This window comes from Aristolochia californica, unplaced genomic scaffold (genome assembly GCF_029961685.1).
Source record: "Aristolochia californica isolate CCGP_79_NKW_82.1479 unplaced genomic scaffold, dmAriCali1.0.hap1 SCAF_9, whole genome shotgun sequence".
Classification (NCBI taxonomy): domain Eukaryota; kingdom Viridiplantae; phylum Streptophyta; class Magnoliopsida; order Piperales; family Aristolochiaceae; genus Aristolochia; species Aristolochia californica.
This window is the reverse complement of record NW_027182290.1, coordinates 3,996,657-4,014,543: the sequence shown is the minus strand read 5'-3', so window position 1 is coordinate 4,014,543 and position 17,887 is coordinate 3,996,657. Positions and strand designations below refer to the sequence as shown.

General features: G+C 38.4%; 2 protein-coding genes across 2 annotated transcripts; both read right to left on the bottom strand.

The window, feature by feature from the left end:
• Window positions 1-692: 692 nt before the first annotated feature.
• Window positions 693-10,577, bottom strand: LOC137940369 (glycoprotein 3-alpha-L-fucosyltransferase A-like). The gene is made up of 7 exons (XM_068785401.1): window positions 9,982-10,577; window positions 4,199-4,365; window positions 2,152-2,393; window positions 1,881-1,985; window positions 1,617-1,773; window positions 1,208-1,426; window positions 693-1,134 (listed from the first exon to the last, which is right to left on the bottom strand). Exons 1-7 carry the CDS (start codon window positions 10,342-10,344, stop codon window positions 879-881), a joined length of 1,509 nt encoding a protein of 502 aa, XP_068641502.1. The 5' UTR covers window positions 10,345-10,577; the 3' UTR covers window positions 693-878.
• Window positions 10,578-14,824: 4,247 nt separating this feature from the next.
• Window positions 14,825-17,009, bottom strand: LOC137940370 (heat shock factor protein HSF24). Its single transcript, XM_068785402.1, has 2 exons — window positions 16,354-17,009; window positions 14,825-15,794 (listed from the first exon to the last, which is right to left on the bottom strand). Exons 1-2 carry the CDS (start codon window positions 16,555-16,557, stop codon window positions 15,123-15,125), a joined length of 876 nt encoding a protein of 291 aa, XP_068641503.1. The 5' UTR covers window positions 16,558-17,009; the 3' UTR covers window positions 14,825-15,122.
• Window positions 17,010-17,887: the final 878 nt, after the last annotated feature.

Below are 17,887 nucleotides of genomic sequence, written 5' to 3'. Positions count from 1 at the left end.
AAGTTAGAAGAATTACTTAATAGCTTTAAGTTCTCTTCTAAATTCCGCAATCAAACCATATCTGTTGTTAGACCAGTGAGAAAGAAGGAAAGAAAGAGTTGGCAAACCTACTATCAGAGACATTAGAGTGAAAAGAAAAGGTGAGGGTGTCAAGTTTCTGTCACAGTGCTCGAGCTTCCCGTGTGTTTATTTATAATGCTCAAGTTACTCCAGTAACAAAGAAGGGAAAAAGGCGTTTCAAAGACTGATAAAAATTCCATTCGTTTGAAATTGTAGAATTGAAAGGCCAATTGCCTATATTATTGTTTGAATCCGATTTTAGTTTGAAGCTACCGACAAAAATGAAAAAAAGGCATTTCAAAGACTCTAAAGAAAGACCAATCTATTCATTTGAAACTGTAAAATTGGGCGCTGGAAGGCCAATTGCCTACTGCCATGAAGTAACGCTCAAAAGAAAAATAACTATGAAAACTCGTGACAATTTTCAAGATATGATACCTAACTATAAGAAGAAAAGGGTCGAGTCCGATGCTTTTTCATGATAATTCTCATTGTGGGACTTTTTCCCACTCTCGTCACATGCAAACTTTTTCATAACGGACCTATATAATTACAGGTTAATTTGTAATGTTTTTTTGTTAAAATAACAGAATTAAAAAGCCAAGTAGTAGCTCTGCATAAAAAAACGTGATTCCATTTCCCCGAAATATGTTTGCTAACATCACTTGGTTAATTCTACCGTCTCCAAGTGACGAAAATTTCAGACAAAAATACTACACAAGAACGTGGAACACCAAACAAGAACCTTACCAGCCTTGGATGAAAGCCTCCAATGGCAGGAGCACCGAAGATGCAAAAAGAGAGACTCTCACCCATTTCTAAACAAATATAACTTCAAACTTGGAGCAGGGGTTCCTCTCTACATACTGCCGGAAATCTTCATCCTCATGAAATCTAAAAGTATATAAAGCTTGTCTTTGTGTCAAACCAACAGGATATACCTTATATATTTTCAAGTTGTCTCTTCCCCTTAAAACTTCCGGCCTCTCTTTCTTCCATACAGGTACATGGTTCAACAACTGGAACTTCTGAAGCACCGTTGATTCCATAGCATTTAATGTCAAATTGTCCGACCTGGTCAGAGCCAATATGACCGTTTAGATTACTTATCCCCACAAACAAATAGATAGATTCTGAAAATATTTACCTCAAGAAAATGGACTCCATTTCAAACCTCCCTCTCTCTCTCACAAACAAATGATAGACAGTACCGACACCTCTAGTGCACCTGCAGGGGCGGCTTTGGATTCTCTCATCTCGCTCCCTTATTTTTGTAGCAACATATATACAAAGGCGGCAGGATGAATGAACTGCAGCCATGTCCACAAGGGCCTTGAATGAATCGGACGGACCTTCATACTTCCACCTACATAAAAAACTCAAAGAGTTACAAATAGGTATTGGCATACAACAGTAAAGAGTCATTTAGCAGTTCTCTCCCTGAAAGGTCCCCTTTGTATTTAATCTTAAATCTTGTCTAAGATAACAGAGAAATTATTGTTTGTGTTTTGGTCAAAGACAGAAAGCAGTGGGCTGCTTGAATCAAACATTGCTACCTTAATGAGTTATTAAAAAGCTCTGGATTTCCTGCAAGGTACTTCATTTTCTTTGCAACTGGACCAACATCAGACAGCTCTCTGATGTGTAAAATAGAATGTGGTGAAGGAGCAAACTCTTGGATGTTGGGAGCACCCACAACCACAGGAATAGTGCCTGCAACATACCCCAGAGATATAAAGGAAACAAAGAGGACAAAATATCACTTGAGAAAAGCAGCTACAGAGCATAAAATCCCAAAATCCAAGGTAGTGATTAAGTACCAGCAACAAGTGACTGGAAGAATTTCTCTGTGACATAATCCTCCTCGTTTGAATTCTCAAAAGCCAAGCTGAATTTATAGCGCTTCAAAGTTTTAACTTTGTTCACTGTAAGTTGGAAAACATTGCAAGTGTACAGTCATCTTATCTAGAAGTTAGGATAAGACACAGGAGGGAGTGAACCTCGGGCATCAAAAACAACTTAGAAAACAGACATTCATCTGATTTGCGGAAGGAGAGCATACCACACCATTTAGAAACAATGTACTCATACCTCGTCCATCACGGTTCCGATGACAGCCACCATAAGAATCTATTGTGATGTTCATTTTCTCTAGCATCACAAGGGCTTCCAAGCGAAAGTTGCGGGCTCCACAATTCGAAATAAAAGCAGCAGCAAGGGATTTCTCTGTTTTGGGGATCATTGGTGCCATAATATCATACTCTGCCCATGAGAAGTATCCAACAGGAACATCTGACGAAAGACTTGTGGTCATCACAATGTTGTAACCTCTCCTATAAAATAAACATAAGTAGGCACTGTGAATCTCTGTTGGCAAAGGGAAGCAAGGTTAAAGTCCAAATGGAGTGCTTATAGAGCCATCACAAAGTGAGGATCAAGCACAAGAAAAATTGGACCATCATCATTCCTACTCTGGTTCAACTATCTAAGACTTTAGCTACATGAATCCATCCCAAATATGCTTTATTATTCACAGCTTCTATTGCAGGAACATTGTAAAATGAGTAACAGTTCCATAATCACCAACATTTTTGCTATAGAAAATACATCTGTTGTACGAATGAGTATGAAACTCTGAAAAATTACAGAAACGTAAAGAAGAAAGCAAAGTGTATTCAACAACAGTCATTTTACAAGGTATAATTTTCTCGAAATAAAATTTTGAATGTATATTCATAACAAGAAATATAAACAAAGGCGTGTTATAACAGCAATGTACATTCTCAGGTCAGATTCCAAAACTTTTTACCTTTTTTAGAGTGCACTACATCAAGCTAATTAGATCCCTAAAAAAGAATAAGATAAATTAAAAATTCGATAAAGATAGCCATTGTGGAGCTGATCTAGACTATTTTTTTCCCCAAAAAAGGGTATCAAGTTTACTGTGTAGTCCTTATAGGGCATTTGGCTCAATGGTCATATAAGAATATTTCTAGCATGAAATCTTATTGCATTCAAAATAAAAAAATGGAAAATCCGTACTCATCCAAAAAGACACAACTTTGGGTAGCAGGGAAAAAACTAAGATCCATTTATCAATAAGGGCTCCATGAATTTGCCTTAATAACCTCAGAAATTGCAGTGAGGAGTGACAGTAAATTTTTAATTGTCAGGGTGAGAAGGGGTAGAAGAGGGATCAAGGGGCAGATGGGTGTGTGAAGGTTTTCTACCAAAGTGGGCTGGTCACACTAGTCAAAGAATAATTTACTGATCTGATCTCCTTCAGCAAGTCAATCGTTGGCCTACCCCACTTGGATCTCGAAAAAATGATGATATTTGCCTGTGCCTGTTTCATACCGTGGGGACTATGGAATGAATGCAACCGAAGGAGGTTCGATGCTAAAAGTGAATCGGAGGTAAGAGTAGTGGACAGGGTGTCGGGGCAAATATCCTCTTGGCTTATAACTAAGAAGGTTTTTTCCTCCTTCAAAGGAACCTCTATTCATGAAAATTGGAATATCTTGGCTAGGATGCACGTTGGGATCAAGGCTCCAGTAATGCAGGAGTGGACCCCCCCGGAAGTTGGATACCTCAAGCTGAATTTTGATGGCTCTTCTCTCGGCAACTCAGGGATTGCTAGTTTTGGGGGAATTATTTCGGATCCATCTGGCAATCAATGTTTCTCTTATGCTGGTCCGTTAGGCATTTCTAATTCTATGACGACTGAGCTATATGGCCTACTCAATAGGCTTTGCATTTTCAGAGACAACTGCAGTGATCTCATTCACATTGAAAGAGACTCAAAGGTGGTCATTGGATGGTGTGAACGTGTTTCCCCTCCACCGTGGCGCCATTGGGATATCTTTCGGGAAATTTTAGATTTTACCTCACTCCACTTTTGTATTTGGTCTCACATTCTGAGATCTGCAAATTCGGCTGCAAATGTGCTAGCCAAGCAAGGAGTGTCCCTGCAATCTCTGGTTGTGAGGGAGATGCTCCCTCTTCCTTTGTAAATTTTATTGTTTATATATAAATACATCTTTATCCAAAAAAAAAAATATTGCTTATTCTTCGAAGGACTACAGATGAAAGAGCAGTTCAAAAAAAGGCAAAGAACTTTCAAATGATGCTTACCCACCGTCGTGCCAGATCAATATTATTCTCTGAATAATAGTGAGAGGATTCCATCGAGCGGAGGACACGAGCTACACCAGGGTCATGAGATAAACTGAAAGTTGCGTCTGGTTTCTTTCCTGATTCTGCAGTGTACCCATACCTACAGCCCAGTGAGCAGGATATCGATTCCTGGCCAACAGCACACAGATGTTAAAGTGAATATCTAACCTTGGAAAAAAACAGAGAGAGAGAGAGGAGCGGGGGTTTGCCTAAAAATCAATACACGTTTGCATGAGAATCTTTAGCAGATTCTCCCAAAGGGCTGGGACAATAGTCTAATAATTCAGACTTGCAGGCTAGAATTGAAGCCATTGAGGCAGAAAAGTTAATACATATTTTATATGTTGTAAAAACCTAGCTATAATCTGCAGGTGAGCCATGTTGAATCTGCAGGAAGGATTACAACATGAGGTGTATAAAATGATTCAAGATTTTAAAAGACCAAGTACCAGGTTAACTGGTTTAAGTTGAGAGATAAATTGTCTTGCCTGATGTTGTACACAACAGAATAAAATATAGCAAACTGGAATTAACATAGGTATAATCCAACATTGCTGCTTCACTTGGCTAATGCCCTTTTTAAGCCACTTGCCTGATGTCAGTTTACAGCATATGCACACCCACACCCACATAAAATAAAAAAATAAAAAAATCACCTCTTGTTGCCTTTGATATAAAGTGTTACTTTTTTTGAAGATGAAGAAGGATGGCGAATAGCTATATAAATAGAAAAAAAAATTACATCACAGTCTTATAGCTTATGACATAAAACTGAGAAACAAATAGGAGAAAAAGAAAATGATGAATATCCTTGGGTCTAGGTAATGTTACTTGGAATGGTATGATCAGCTAGGTTCCACAATGAAGCATCTTGAAATGATAGCAGGAGTAACCCTTTTTGACTTTGATGTAGATCATATTAAGTGGGATGCCATATTGGAAGTCTTTTGGCACTCTTGACATGGATTTGTCATAATTTAAAGTTACAGTCTCATGTGTCTAGTTTCTACAATCTTATGGTCCATGTTGATGAGTGGGAAAAAGTTAGATATAAGCCTTGTTGAATTTATGGAAAAAAGAAATACTTCATTGACTTGTTTTAATCAGAATATATGAACCCCTATTTATAATAGTGAAAAGTAGTAGAGTTCAATTACAATTACACTACCCTTGTCCTAATTATACCCAAACTCTAACACTTAAAGATAAGTCCTAACATAATTAAATAACTCAACATAAATAGAAGACTAACATAACTAAAACACCTTTAAACTAAAACTCTTCTGTGAGACCTGCTTGCAAAATAATTTTGGCTTTGTAAGACTTCTATGTAAAACTCTTCCATATCTTCTCTTCAACACTCCCCCTCAAGCTGGAGTTTATAACTTTAACTTGCAATGAAAAGGATACTTGGTCTTCAATTTTCTTTTGCCAAAAAAAATCTTCACAAATACAATTCTTCATAGATGCAAAATCTTCGTCTTTTGTGCTCCCCTTTTCTTGAATATTTTGGTCACATAAAGATTACCACAATGTATGGAATAAAATACCTCTTTCTTGTACTTCTTCTTGTACTTCTCCCCCTCAAACTGGGAGGTAATGGCAGTGATCCCAGCTTGAACCAAATAGCATAGATGTAGTAATAAGTTCCTCCATCACGTTGTCCCAACACGGGTATCGACTCTCAAAGGTAGAAGTGGGTGGTAAGTGGGTAATGCCTATCATTCACAAGACGGCGATAAAAGACCCACGGATACATATAAAAAGCCTCAATGGACTTAAATATATATATATATATATATATATATATATATATAGGTAAACCAACCAGAGCAACACACAAGAGGTTGACCCAAAGGGATATGTGAGAGTCAAAATAAAGGATGGTAGGAAAAAGATTGCCAAATAACCAATTGGTAATGGGTAAAGAGGAAGATAAGATGTTGAAGCCACCATATACTTTATTTTTCTAAGAAATTCAAATTCCGCATCAGACGAACCAATGCCGACAACAATCAGCAAATAATGAACCCAAGGCAAGTGACCGAGTTCTTCTTCAGAAATAAAGTCTCAATCAAAGAGACACAATAGTAGTAGCGGAAATGGGCAAATGCCCAATAACATGCACCACATGTGCAGTTGTATAGCAACAGATAACTAGTAAATAATAAAAATCCTTAAGAGTAATAAGGACAGATGAAATAATCCGTTGCGAGTCCATCAGTAAATAAGGAAGTTGCACCAAATAGTATGTTGGAATCGAGTAATAATCCAAGATAATAATTCAGCCGTAGATAGAGAACCGAGTCGAACCGAGTAGGATATCAAACCAATATAGCCGAGTCGCAGGAAAAAGTAGGTATAAACCTTGTGACCCGGACTTGTATAACCAAGGCAGAAAATAAGTTGGCCGAGTCAGGTTGATCCAGACCCGAGTTGACCCGATCCAAGTTGGCCCGAGTTAACTGGGCAGAATAGAAGGAAGCAACGCTAGGGTTGCTGGGTTAACTCGGCTCGGTTTGGGTTGGGCAAAACAAGCACGTCCCGGACTGTAAATCAAGTTTCCTAACTTAGGAAACATTAAATTTTTCAACAGTGTCATCTTCTTCCCCACGGCGCCGAACAGAGCGAGGGATCACTCATCTTCGCCCTCCAAAGTGACAACCCAGCTGGCGCAGTGAATAGGTGTGATCAGCTAGGTTCCACAATGAAGCATCAAAGTAAGGTGTCTGCATGGGTCAAGATAGTGTTTGTCCTCCCCTAGTTATTTGTGTGATGTGTGCTCCATTGGGTGGAATTGCCGTATAATATGCTTCATCAAGAACTTTTTTGGGAATTTTTGTCCATGTCTCAAGCCCATTATATGTAAGTTTGGATGTTAGGAGTATTGAGTAGGAAAAAGGTTTCACAATACGCCTCCTAAAGTGGATATTCATTTTGAGACTAAACCAGGCTCAATCCAACACGTCTTATTAAATTCTTTTAGAAACATGGCAGATTGCAACACTTTGAGCCTTAACATGAGAGAGGTCTTGTCCGACCAAATAGCAAGTCAAGTCTCTGTTTGGCTTTTAAATAAAAAAGAATTCAAAAAATTCAATGCTTCAAAATTCAGAGGAAATTGGCTATCTATTACTGTGATAACCCTTCCCCCCCCCCCCCCCCCTACTATGGCCACATGGACACCCCCTCCACCTGGATATATAAAGCTGAACTTTGATGGCAGCGCTTTAGGCTGCCCTGATCCTGCAGGTTTCGGTGGTGTTCTTCATAATGGAAATAGCGAACTTCTCTTCTCATATGCTGGCCCCCTTGGTAGATCAGACTCTACTACTGCAGAACTCACTGGACTTCTGCATGGGCTCAAGGTCTTCTCCAACCATCTCTTTGGCCCACTCTATATTGAAGGCGACTCAGCAGTAATCATCAATTGGTGTACAAATCACGGTCACCCCCCCCCCTAGCGACATTGGGATATGTTCAAGGAAATCTGTAATTTACTTTCTGGGCTAAATTGTATGTGGAAAAACATTCCACGCTCTGCTAACCACCTAGCAGACTCTCATGCTAAAGCGGATGTGTCTCTCCAACACTTTGTTGTGGAGCCAGACCCTTAACTAGGTTTGTATTTCTCTCTTTTAAAAATATACGCACTTTCATAAAAAAAAAAAAAACATGAGAGAGTTCCTATCCTGATTTAATTTGTTGATGCAACCACCATCATATTGCAAATTGAATTGTAAAACTTTCTTTAATAAAATAAGGTTGTTAGAATCCTATTCTCACAGACTCGTTGTAGGATTGAGCCTTTAATTCAATGACCACATGAAGAGGTTTCTTAAAACAAGATCTTGAGATTAAGTCTCACGAGTGTGTCGGTTACTTAGTTGATTTCAAGAGGGGATAGGTATCTTGAAATTGCTAGACATATATTAGAACTTAGGATTCATGTCCATAAAACCTTGAGATAGCATTTCTTTACATGAGAGTTAGAGGAAGGAAGAAGAGAAAAGAGTTTAGAGAGGAAAGAAGGTGAACGCGAGCGGAGAAGAGAGAGATAGAAAGAGAAAAAATTGAGAGGAAAGTGGAGTTAGGGCACTACTCTTGCACACCCCCTCCATTCTTCTATTTATAAACATCTCAAATATCATGTGAAAAGAATGCCCTTGATGAACAAGGATTTAAATAAGACGCTAAATAAACGTATCTTTACCAAGATATTATACATGGAATAAACTCTAGTTTATTTCCAACAACATATTGGAAGGCTTAAAGTGCAATAGGTATCAGCAAAATATATCGTGTATCAGATCCTATTACAAAGATGACAACATAAGTGAGCCAGTTCTCCATGAGTTTTTTTTTAAAAATAAATTAATGAAGTCCATCACATAAAAGACATCAAGTAGGAATGCCAAAATGAGGGATTGATAATCATTTAAACCGCATAGATATAATTAAAATTTACCAAAAATTCAAAAGCACTATATACAATTTAGTTGTAGTGGATAACAATGTTTCATTTTTATCATTATGAACAATTAAAGGTTGTTAGGGAGATGCTCCACTCTTTGTAATTTCTGTTTTTTCTTGTTTATATATATACATCTTTTTCAAAAAAAATAAAAATCATTATGAACAATTAAAAGATCTAGAGACTAAAATGACTAGGAGATAGTGAATTGAACCTTTGGATCAATGGTCTTGGGGGGTTTCTAGTGTAATGTCTTGGACTCAAGTGTCATCAGGGAAAGGGGTGTAGTATAAGTGCATAAAAGTGAGATCACTTTACCAAAAAGCACATCAAATGGACAGCTCTTTGTTATTCAAACCAGTAAGTGTGCTTCTAAAACAATAGTTAGTGCTTCAAAACAACCAAATTATACTTGATTAATTTTTAAATTAGCTTTTGCAGTTCTTTAGGGATTGACCTTTCTCCGCGTTGAAAAACAGCCCAATCACCTAGTGTACTAGGCCATATAGGAAAATGCAACCCTGGAATCAACTAAAATATAAGCACCAAAACCCATTGAACAGTCAAAGTGTAGAATAGAATCCCAATCCCTACAAAATTAGGTTTCCAGATCCACGTAAGTTTACAAGTGAAAATTTTACATATTTAGCCTTCCAGTTCACCCTTGAGACTTGCCATGTTACCAGATATGTAAAATTATAAGAAAGCAAGCAGTCTCGACACACAAGTTGATCAGGCAGACCGACCCAAAATAACCCAAGAAACCAATTGAAGAAATCCAGAACAAAATAGAAATGGAGTGGGTTCGTTTTCCAAATAATAAAAATGGAATAGGCAGTATACTCTTCCATCGCAATCTGACAAGACAAAATACCAAGAGCTCAAAAGGCAGAGCAGGTGAAATATTAGGTATCTTCTCACGCAGTATCAACTCTTTGATCACGTTTCGACAGAAACCAGTTTCATAGTAGGACATCATTTGGAATGAACGAAGAAATTCAATAATCGGAAAGGCAATAAAATTTAGATCGAAGTAGTCATTTTTCTCAATAGACGTGTCCCAGATGGAGCAAAACGCAGATGTAGCTATTTCCAAGTAAGGAGTGATAAAAGCATGGTTACAAACAAATTTACAATCTATCACAAACTACTATTGGATTGGAGAGAAAAAAACTAACAATTACTACTTCCAACAGAAACTTTAAGGATGAAACAGAAAGAACAACGTAAGGTTGAGCGGATTAACTTGAAAAGTGATAATAAAAACCAACCTGCTCAAAACCTGTGATAAAAATGGGGTCTTTTCCTAAATCTCTAGTATAATTGACAGTATCTGCTCGTTCCAGCCACTCCTCGCAACTATCCAACTCAACCAATTTGTGGACACTATCGGCTCCGGATACATCATTCTCCGTATTAATCGAAGCCCGAGAAGAAGTATAGAAGGTGTGAGCCCACGTATTAACCATGGCAGCATTTTTTGCCATGTCAAGTCGACCCAACAGCGTAATCTCCGCCACAACGACGAGAAAAACCAAAAGAGGCAAAAAGTTGGACCATTTTCTTCTACTGGGAGAAGAGCATCCGTCTTGATCACCCGCAGGCTTATCTCGCGAAGGAATCCTCTCCCTCATGTCCTTCTTCCTTCCTACCCCCTCGTCTGTCTACCAGTCCAAGGGAAGAAAAAGGCAGGACGAAGGGCAAGAAGCGTCAACGCCAATCAGATATTTCCAGCTTACGACACTTGCGTTTGCTTTTCCTACGAACAAGTCAGTCTCCGGAGATGTCTGTCTGGGAGTACCACTGTCCCTCTTTCCTCGCTTGCGGCGGCCTGGATTTGTGGAACTTGATGCAGACTTCCTAACGGTTAAGCGCTTCGAAAGGGTAGGTTTTAATTTTTAAGCGATTAGACGAAAATGGAGTTGAAATATTAGAAGGGGTGAAGAAATCAAGGAAATCTTAGAAAAGGAGATTTTACAACATTACAACCGAGATTTTCTGGATTTTTCATTGTCGTTGGTACCAAATCCGCTAATGCCTGGCCTACTATTTTCATTTTTTATTCTTCGTCCTGCCCAAGGTTGATGATTCCCTTGCTTGGAAATAAATACTCTTTCAACTACTTTTCAGTGAAAAGCACATGTATCTATCATTCGGAATGAACAAAAGGTACGTTCGACATTTGGATCCCCTCACGTTTTGCCCATCCAATGCGAAAACTTATTTCACAATAAACATGTGAAAAGGTTATCTATCCGTACCATCAATAGCTATCTCGATCGTTTAATCATGTGTTAAGAGAGTCGTACACGATTGATCCAATACGAAAAGTCATTTAGTATAAAACATATGAAACGGTTATCACATAGAAAGTGGCATCTATTAATCCATTATGAAACTATGAGCACATTACCAAAGAAGGCCCATATGTCTAAGTATGTAGAAGATGGGCTCAAGCCCACATACCAAAGAGAAGACCCACACAATGGTGGCATGATGGTAAATAAAAAATCATATCATAAAAATGACATTTGATGTAATTAATTTATAATTTATATCTCTTATTCACTTTTACTAGGGTGAAGGGTATTCTTGTAATATTAGTATTTTTTTATGTCCATAAATACAACTTAAGGGGGAGAGTTTGGGTAAGTCATTTACATCATAGAAACCTAAGTTTCAACATGGTATCAGAGCGGATCTGAGATGAGAAAGAAGAAGAAGATGGATAAAAGAAATGGAGGAAGTTTCTTATTTTTCAAGTCTTATTTGTCAATTTCTATGTTTCATTAGATTTTTCACTCACTTGCCATATTTTTCATACAAAAAATTATATACAGTTGGAAAGATAATCGAGTCTAGTTTCCAACTCAAAAAGAATTGTTGAAATAATTTTTTTCTAGAAATAAAAATCGACATCTGAAGCAGCAAATGTCAAGCACAAAAAATTTTTATAAGCAGTAGAAAGCTTCAACTTTTGAGCAGTTTTATATCATCAAGAACGAAACTTTATGTGGAGAATTATATATAAAAAAATATATGTAAGTCTGTTTTCTTACCTATTCAACCAATTCTCAATCTGAATTTTTTATATGGAGATATTGATCTCGGAAGAGTCAATAGTCATGCTAGCCAAAGGAGAAAGAGTATTCAATTCGGCCAGATTACAATGTCCTAAATCTCTTAGATTATTTATCTCAAAAAAGTATATTTTATGAAGAGAAAGGATGAAAGATATTTAAGTCTAGTTTTTCAGAAGGATAAAATTTTATGTCAATTTGATCAATATTTGGGGAGATATTCACATTGGAAGAATCAAACGTCAAGTTGGTATCCTATTACAAGTGAAGATCCAAATTTAAGCCGAATTTTTTGTTTCATTTTTTGAGTTGTTGTTATTGATAAAAAAATATATGGAAAGTATCTCATGATCTACCCTTAGAAAAATTTTGTTTCTTAACTAACGATATATCCTGAAATAATCTTTAGAAGATCATCTTATTTTAAGAAACTTCCCTTGATTTATTTGTCAAAGAGAAAAAGTGTTCATATTCTGAATTATGAACCTTTTTGGCCGCCATGAATTTTGTGAGATTTTGTTGGTGATTTGGAAAGATTACAAGAATCTAATTTGATATCATTTGAGTATTAAAGCAAGGAAAGATTAATTTTTTGGTAAGTGGGGCCATAATACAAGGGAAAGTTTACTTATTTATATTTGGAAGAGGCTGATTTTATGAAAGATCTTCTCAAGATCATGATTTGGTGGATATTTTGATTATCATCCTTTTGATTAAGAAATATGTGATTTTTGGCCAACCAAGAGTTTCCTTAATTAAGTGCATGATTAATTGACTAAAGTCAATAATTGAGTTCAAGTTGAAATTGGAAGATTGGGCTCAGATTTTTCCTTGAGTCGAGTTGGTTCAAGTAGTCACTTACTTGAGCTATTTGATTTGGTTTGGTTATTTTTAAACAAATTATGCCAATTGATATTTGAGCTATTGTGAAGTAATTACTACTAGCCTCCTTCACTAGTGGATGAAAATTTGAGATGGAAAATTGACCTAAGCCCATCATCAACTTAGGCTAGCTCAATTTACCAAGGAAGAACATCTCGAGCTAAGTTTACTGATAAGGTGATTCACAAATATTTTTTGTGAGCTTGTACTTAATCTATTCTTTCTTGAGTTGATTATTAGCCCTTACGAGTCCTAAGAGGATCAATAGCTCTCAGCTTGAAGTTTATCAACGCTTGAAAATTACTTTCTTACTTCATCCTTTACAAACAGTTTATTCCTCTGTTAACATATTATTTGGTCCATAACCTTCTGATGGACTCTCAAAAGATTATTTTATGTGTCATTTTTAAAGGATTTTCAATATTTGATCGTGTTATTTGGGATTAGGCCCATTTCAACTACTGCTATTGTGTCTCTCTGACTGAGACATTATTATTTAAAGACTTTTCAATTACTGATTATTGTCGGCATTGGTTATTCCGATGAAGAAGCAAGCACCCCCCCCCCCCCCCCCCCCCCTTATTTGGTTTTTTTACTCCTACCATTTGAGAGTCGGTGCCCTATGGAGGGACACCGTGATGGAGAAGTTTATTACTACACTTCTGAGTAATGTTTATAGACCCACTACCTACAGAGGATAGGAGTGTGTCCAACATCCAACGTGAGTCAAGTCTATTATTCACCCAAGAGGTGTTTTTTTTAGCTATCCTGAGAAAGTGGGTGGACTTAGTACCCCAAAGTAGGGCTATTTTTTCACCTGTGAAATTGAGTGGAAAGTATTTTGATTATGACCATTTGACTATAGTATGGAGCGATGTCTTACAGCTAGGAGTGATTTTATTGTCTCTTATATTTTGTCAGTTGGATCTCTTGGAAAAGAACAAAGAGACCACCAACTTGAAGGGGAGTGTTGGACAATATGGTGGGCTGCCATTTTATATGGAAAACCTTATGCACCATTTGCAGCAAACTAGGCATTTATGATATTCTCTCAACCCTAATTTGAGAGGGAGTATTGGAAAATAGGCCCAAGCCCACATGTCCAAGTGAGTGGGAGATGGGCTCAAGTCCACACAGTGGTGGCATGATGGTAAATAAAGAATCATCTCATAAAGATGGCATTGATGTAATTAGTTTATGATTTATGTCTCTTATTCACTCTTACTAGAGTGGAGTGTATTCTTGTAATATTAATACTTTTTATATCTATAAATACAACTTAAGGGGGAGGGTTTGGACAAGTCCATTACCCTAATCTTCCTCTTCTCCTCCTAAAACCTTCTTTCCACAACTCTTCTTCTTCTTCTTCTTACCCATTAATTATCTTCTATTGTGATTATACATCATGAAAATAAATTGAGAAAGCACAAAGATGGGATTTATTTTCCATTTGGAAAAAAAATTTGATGAAAAAATGTTCATGAGGGCAATTACTTATTATCTTTTTTTTTTTATTGCAACACACAATCACAGGCAAGGGAATTGAGAATTGAGTCCAATACTTATCAAACTAGGGCCCTTGTATTTTTTACTCTCATTCCCACAATAACTCAACAAGTAGTAGCCCTTATATAAATTATAGATGCCCATCTTTAAGAGAAAGAGGAGTCAATGTATTTACATGAATACCATTTTGATTTTATTTACAATAATATAATTATTTTCCATTTTATCACTAAAATTACAAATAAAAAAAAAATTAAAACAAGCATTGAATTTATCCACTAAGAAATAAGTGTAGAATGAAGCTTACACCCCGGGCTTCCAAATTGTCAAGCCAACTAACCATCTTTTTCTCCATGGTGAGAAGAGTCCCCTTTCAGAGTTTCTAACAGTCGGGCAAATTTGTTGACGACGCCATTAACGACCTTTCATCGACAGTCCTTATCTCTACAGTGGAATTGTTGAACGATGAAGGTGTCCGAGCATAAAAATTGGGCGAGTACCCAGAATTTCCACTGCGATGAACAGACCGAACCAGTCGAAAAACAACTCCGACGCAATCAAATGATTCAAATTCTACAAAAAAGGAAGACAAACCCACATCTAACACTAGGCTCAATCCAACCATAGACTTTGACACATGACAACATGGGCTTCCTCACATGCATCACATATAATCAAAATATAACACTCAAACTACTAAATCAAGTTCCAACTGCTTAATTACATATTTGTCCTTATCAACATTTCTGTATCTATCCCACCTATATTCAAAGATCAGGAAAGGAAATCCCCAATGGCGTATTACGGAGCCGAGGGGAATTCTAAAACTAAAACAGGCATATACTCTTCGCTGCAAGCCTTTGCTTCCAGACACGTACAAGGGAAAGGTTGACTCACTGACACCGAGAGGGTGCGCACGTTGCTTACCTTGCGCACCCATGTAATCAGTTGCAGACCTTGCCGCTGCCCCCAGCGGGGGAGCCGATCTTCATCCATGGCTCCCGAAGCTCCATCTTCATCTCCTTCAAGGGTCCACCCATCCCGCATCCTTCTCTCTTCCTCTTCTTCTTCGAGCCTCCTTCCAGCCCTTTCAACCACACTCCGAACAGCTTCAGACACTCTTCAGCTTCCGCTTCTGCTTCTCCTTCTTCTTCTTCTTCTTCTTCCGCTTCTTCCTCTTCTTCTTCTATTTTTTTCCGGCTTTCGTCATCGTCGCTCCCTTGTTGTAAGTTACACTCCTTTTGCGCAAGCAACCAGTTGATCTTATCCTGGTCCACGTACCTGGACAGAAACGCCAGCAGCTCCTCGCACTGTTTCTTAGTCTTCGCCAGTTCTGAGCTCAACATCTGGTTATCCTTCCGAAGCTTCTCGTTCTCATCCGACAGATCAGTGAAGTGGCCGGCGGCGGCAGTCTCTGCCAGGACGGGGGAGGAGGTGGAAGTGGAATCGTCGTTGTTGGAGTTGGAGGTGGAGGAATGGGGGCTGTTGGGTTTCGGCGTAGCGGTGACCTGCGCCGTCGATTTCCGGCGGTGGATCTCGATGAGGAGGTTCTTTTCTCCTCGTCGGAAGTATTCATTTGCGAACTCCCATCGATCCGGTACCACCTTCCGAAAGCCCTGCGAGAGTGGTGGTTGTCGGTTAAAAACTTGTTTACTATCGTGACGAAACTGCTCTCAACGTCATGTAAATATTACAATTTTCTTTCTTTCGGAGAAGAAACGTTCACAAATCATAAACAACGAAAACATAAATAATTTAATGTAGTTTAAAAAAATCTCAACAGATTTCAAACCAGCCTGTCTCATCTGTTGAATATATCGAAGAATTATTGGAAAATATCGATAGTAATATAGTATAGTAATGTGATCCGATGAAATATGCACATCGAGGCTTTCATGTACATTATTTACAGCTATTTTCCATATCTGCCGCATTTAAATACGAGGGAAAAAATGGAAATTGAAGACAAAAACTGATGCTGGGGTCTAGATAATAAATACGAATCGAGATAATAAACGGGGTAAGAGCGCGTCCGGAATTCAAACTCTTCCCGAGTAGCACAGGAAAACCATAAATTCTTTCTATCTATCTTCCTGGACAAAAATTAATGACTGTATTCGATCGAAAACGAAGATGGAAGAAAAAGAAGATAATTCAGTGAAATCGAAAACTCACATAGGTATTCAGCTGCCTGACGAAGCTGGAGAAATTATTATGCTTGAAGAAATTGGGGAGCAAATCTCTGGCGAACTCCGTCGGCTTCCAGACCACAAACGTAGACCCTTTGGCACTCCACGATATGATCTCGTCCATGCTCGGATCCTCAACCAACAGATATGTCTTCGTGAGGAACGGAGCCGGCGAGCTCCGATTCGACATTTCCGCTTCCTCCGATATCAAACCAAGAGAACCGAACTCCCAAAATTGAAAATAAAAAAAGCAAACACGATTCTAATAATAACCTACTTGAAAATTAAACTTTACAAAAACTGATTTTTTTTTTCCCGTTTCCTGTTCTAGGTATTTCTAACTGGTAGCCGAGAAGAGCAGCAGCGCAGTCAAGAACTCCCAGCCCCAGCAATAAAACCCAGAAACCACCCCTGAGCTCATCAACATCCAGCAACACCGACAACAGGAAACACAATTCTGGCAACTTTTCTCTCCTTCCATTACGTACCTTTTCCCACTCTATAGATCATACCGACGTAGGACGAGCAGAATGGAATGATCAAAGAAAAGTGATTCTCTGAGAGGCCAGGAGGAAGTAGGAAGGAGGACGATGGCGAGCGATGCGTTCGAGAAAATTCGAGAAGGATTGGTATAAGAGGAGGAAAAGCCACGCGCGTCAGGTTTGAGAGAAGCGTCTGGGTCATTTCACAAGAAGCTTCGCACACGTCGATGGGGTCACGTGTCAGACATCGGGACGGTCTTTCTTTTCCCGCACGCATTCTGAAATTTTCTCTTACTAGAAGGGGTAACGTACGTACCTTCCTCACCTAACTCTCTCTCCTCCGATTTTATTTTTTTTACCGCAGTCCCCCGTTAGACGCACCTAAGATCCTTCTATTTCCTTCACGGAAGCCTCTTAGACGCGTTTCATATCGTAAGAACACGTCACGGTGATATCTCATGCCCGCGAGTTTCCGCCGCTGAATTTGATAAAATTGACTTTTCAGATTATCCTCCTTTAGAAAAAGGGTCCCACGTGGCAGGATAAATAAATAAATAAAAAGAAAATAAAAAAACCAGTGACGTGAGTAGAAGGGAGGCGAAGTTTCCAAAAGGAAGAAGAGTAGTCAAATCGGAAGCGTCATCGCATTGGCCCTTTTGTGGACGGAGGGGTAGGGTGTTTTTGAACAGGTCGTGAGATCCTGGTCTTTCTCCGTTCCGTTTGGTTCCGGATAAGAGAATAATTCCCTCGTTTTTGTCGAGACGAATTTTTACTATTATAGAATTCACAAGATTCTTCTCTGACTTTGGCGTATAAATTCCATCTATAAAAAGGGTGGAATGGAAATGTCTGGAAACCGAGAGCCCGTGAAAAACACGAAACCTTGACTGTAGAATTCCAGAATTCCATTAAAAATTCCACGAGCCTCACGAGAATCGAAAATGCGGGTGACAGGAAATGAAACAGAAGATGAAGCTCCTTGCAGTCAATACTCAACAGTAGCTCTAAAGAGAAGTTAAACAGTCGTGGGCATGGATC

Coding starts and splice junctions, on each gene's coding strand:
- LOC137940369 (XM_068785401.1), bottom strand. CDS start 10,344: ATGAGGGAGAGGATTCCTTCGCGAGATAAGCCTGCGGGTGATCAAGAC. Junction 2,394..4,198: donor AATATTGATCTGGCACGACG/GTGGGTAAGCAT, acceptor TTTATTTTATAG/GAGAGGTTACAACATTGTGA. Junction 1,135..1,207: donor ATGGAGTCCATTTTCTTGAG/GTAAATATTTTC, acceptor GGCTCTGACCAG/GTCGGACAATTTGACATTAA.
- LOC137940370 (XM_068785402.1), bottom strand. CDS start 16,557: ATGTCGAATCGGAGCTCGCCGGCTCCGTTCCTCACGAAGACATATCTG. Junction 15,795..16,353: donor TCAGGCAGCTGAATACCTAT/GTGAGTTTTCGA, acceptor CCACTCTCGCAG/GGCTTTCGGAAGGTGGTACC.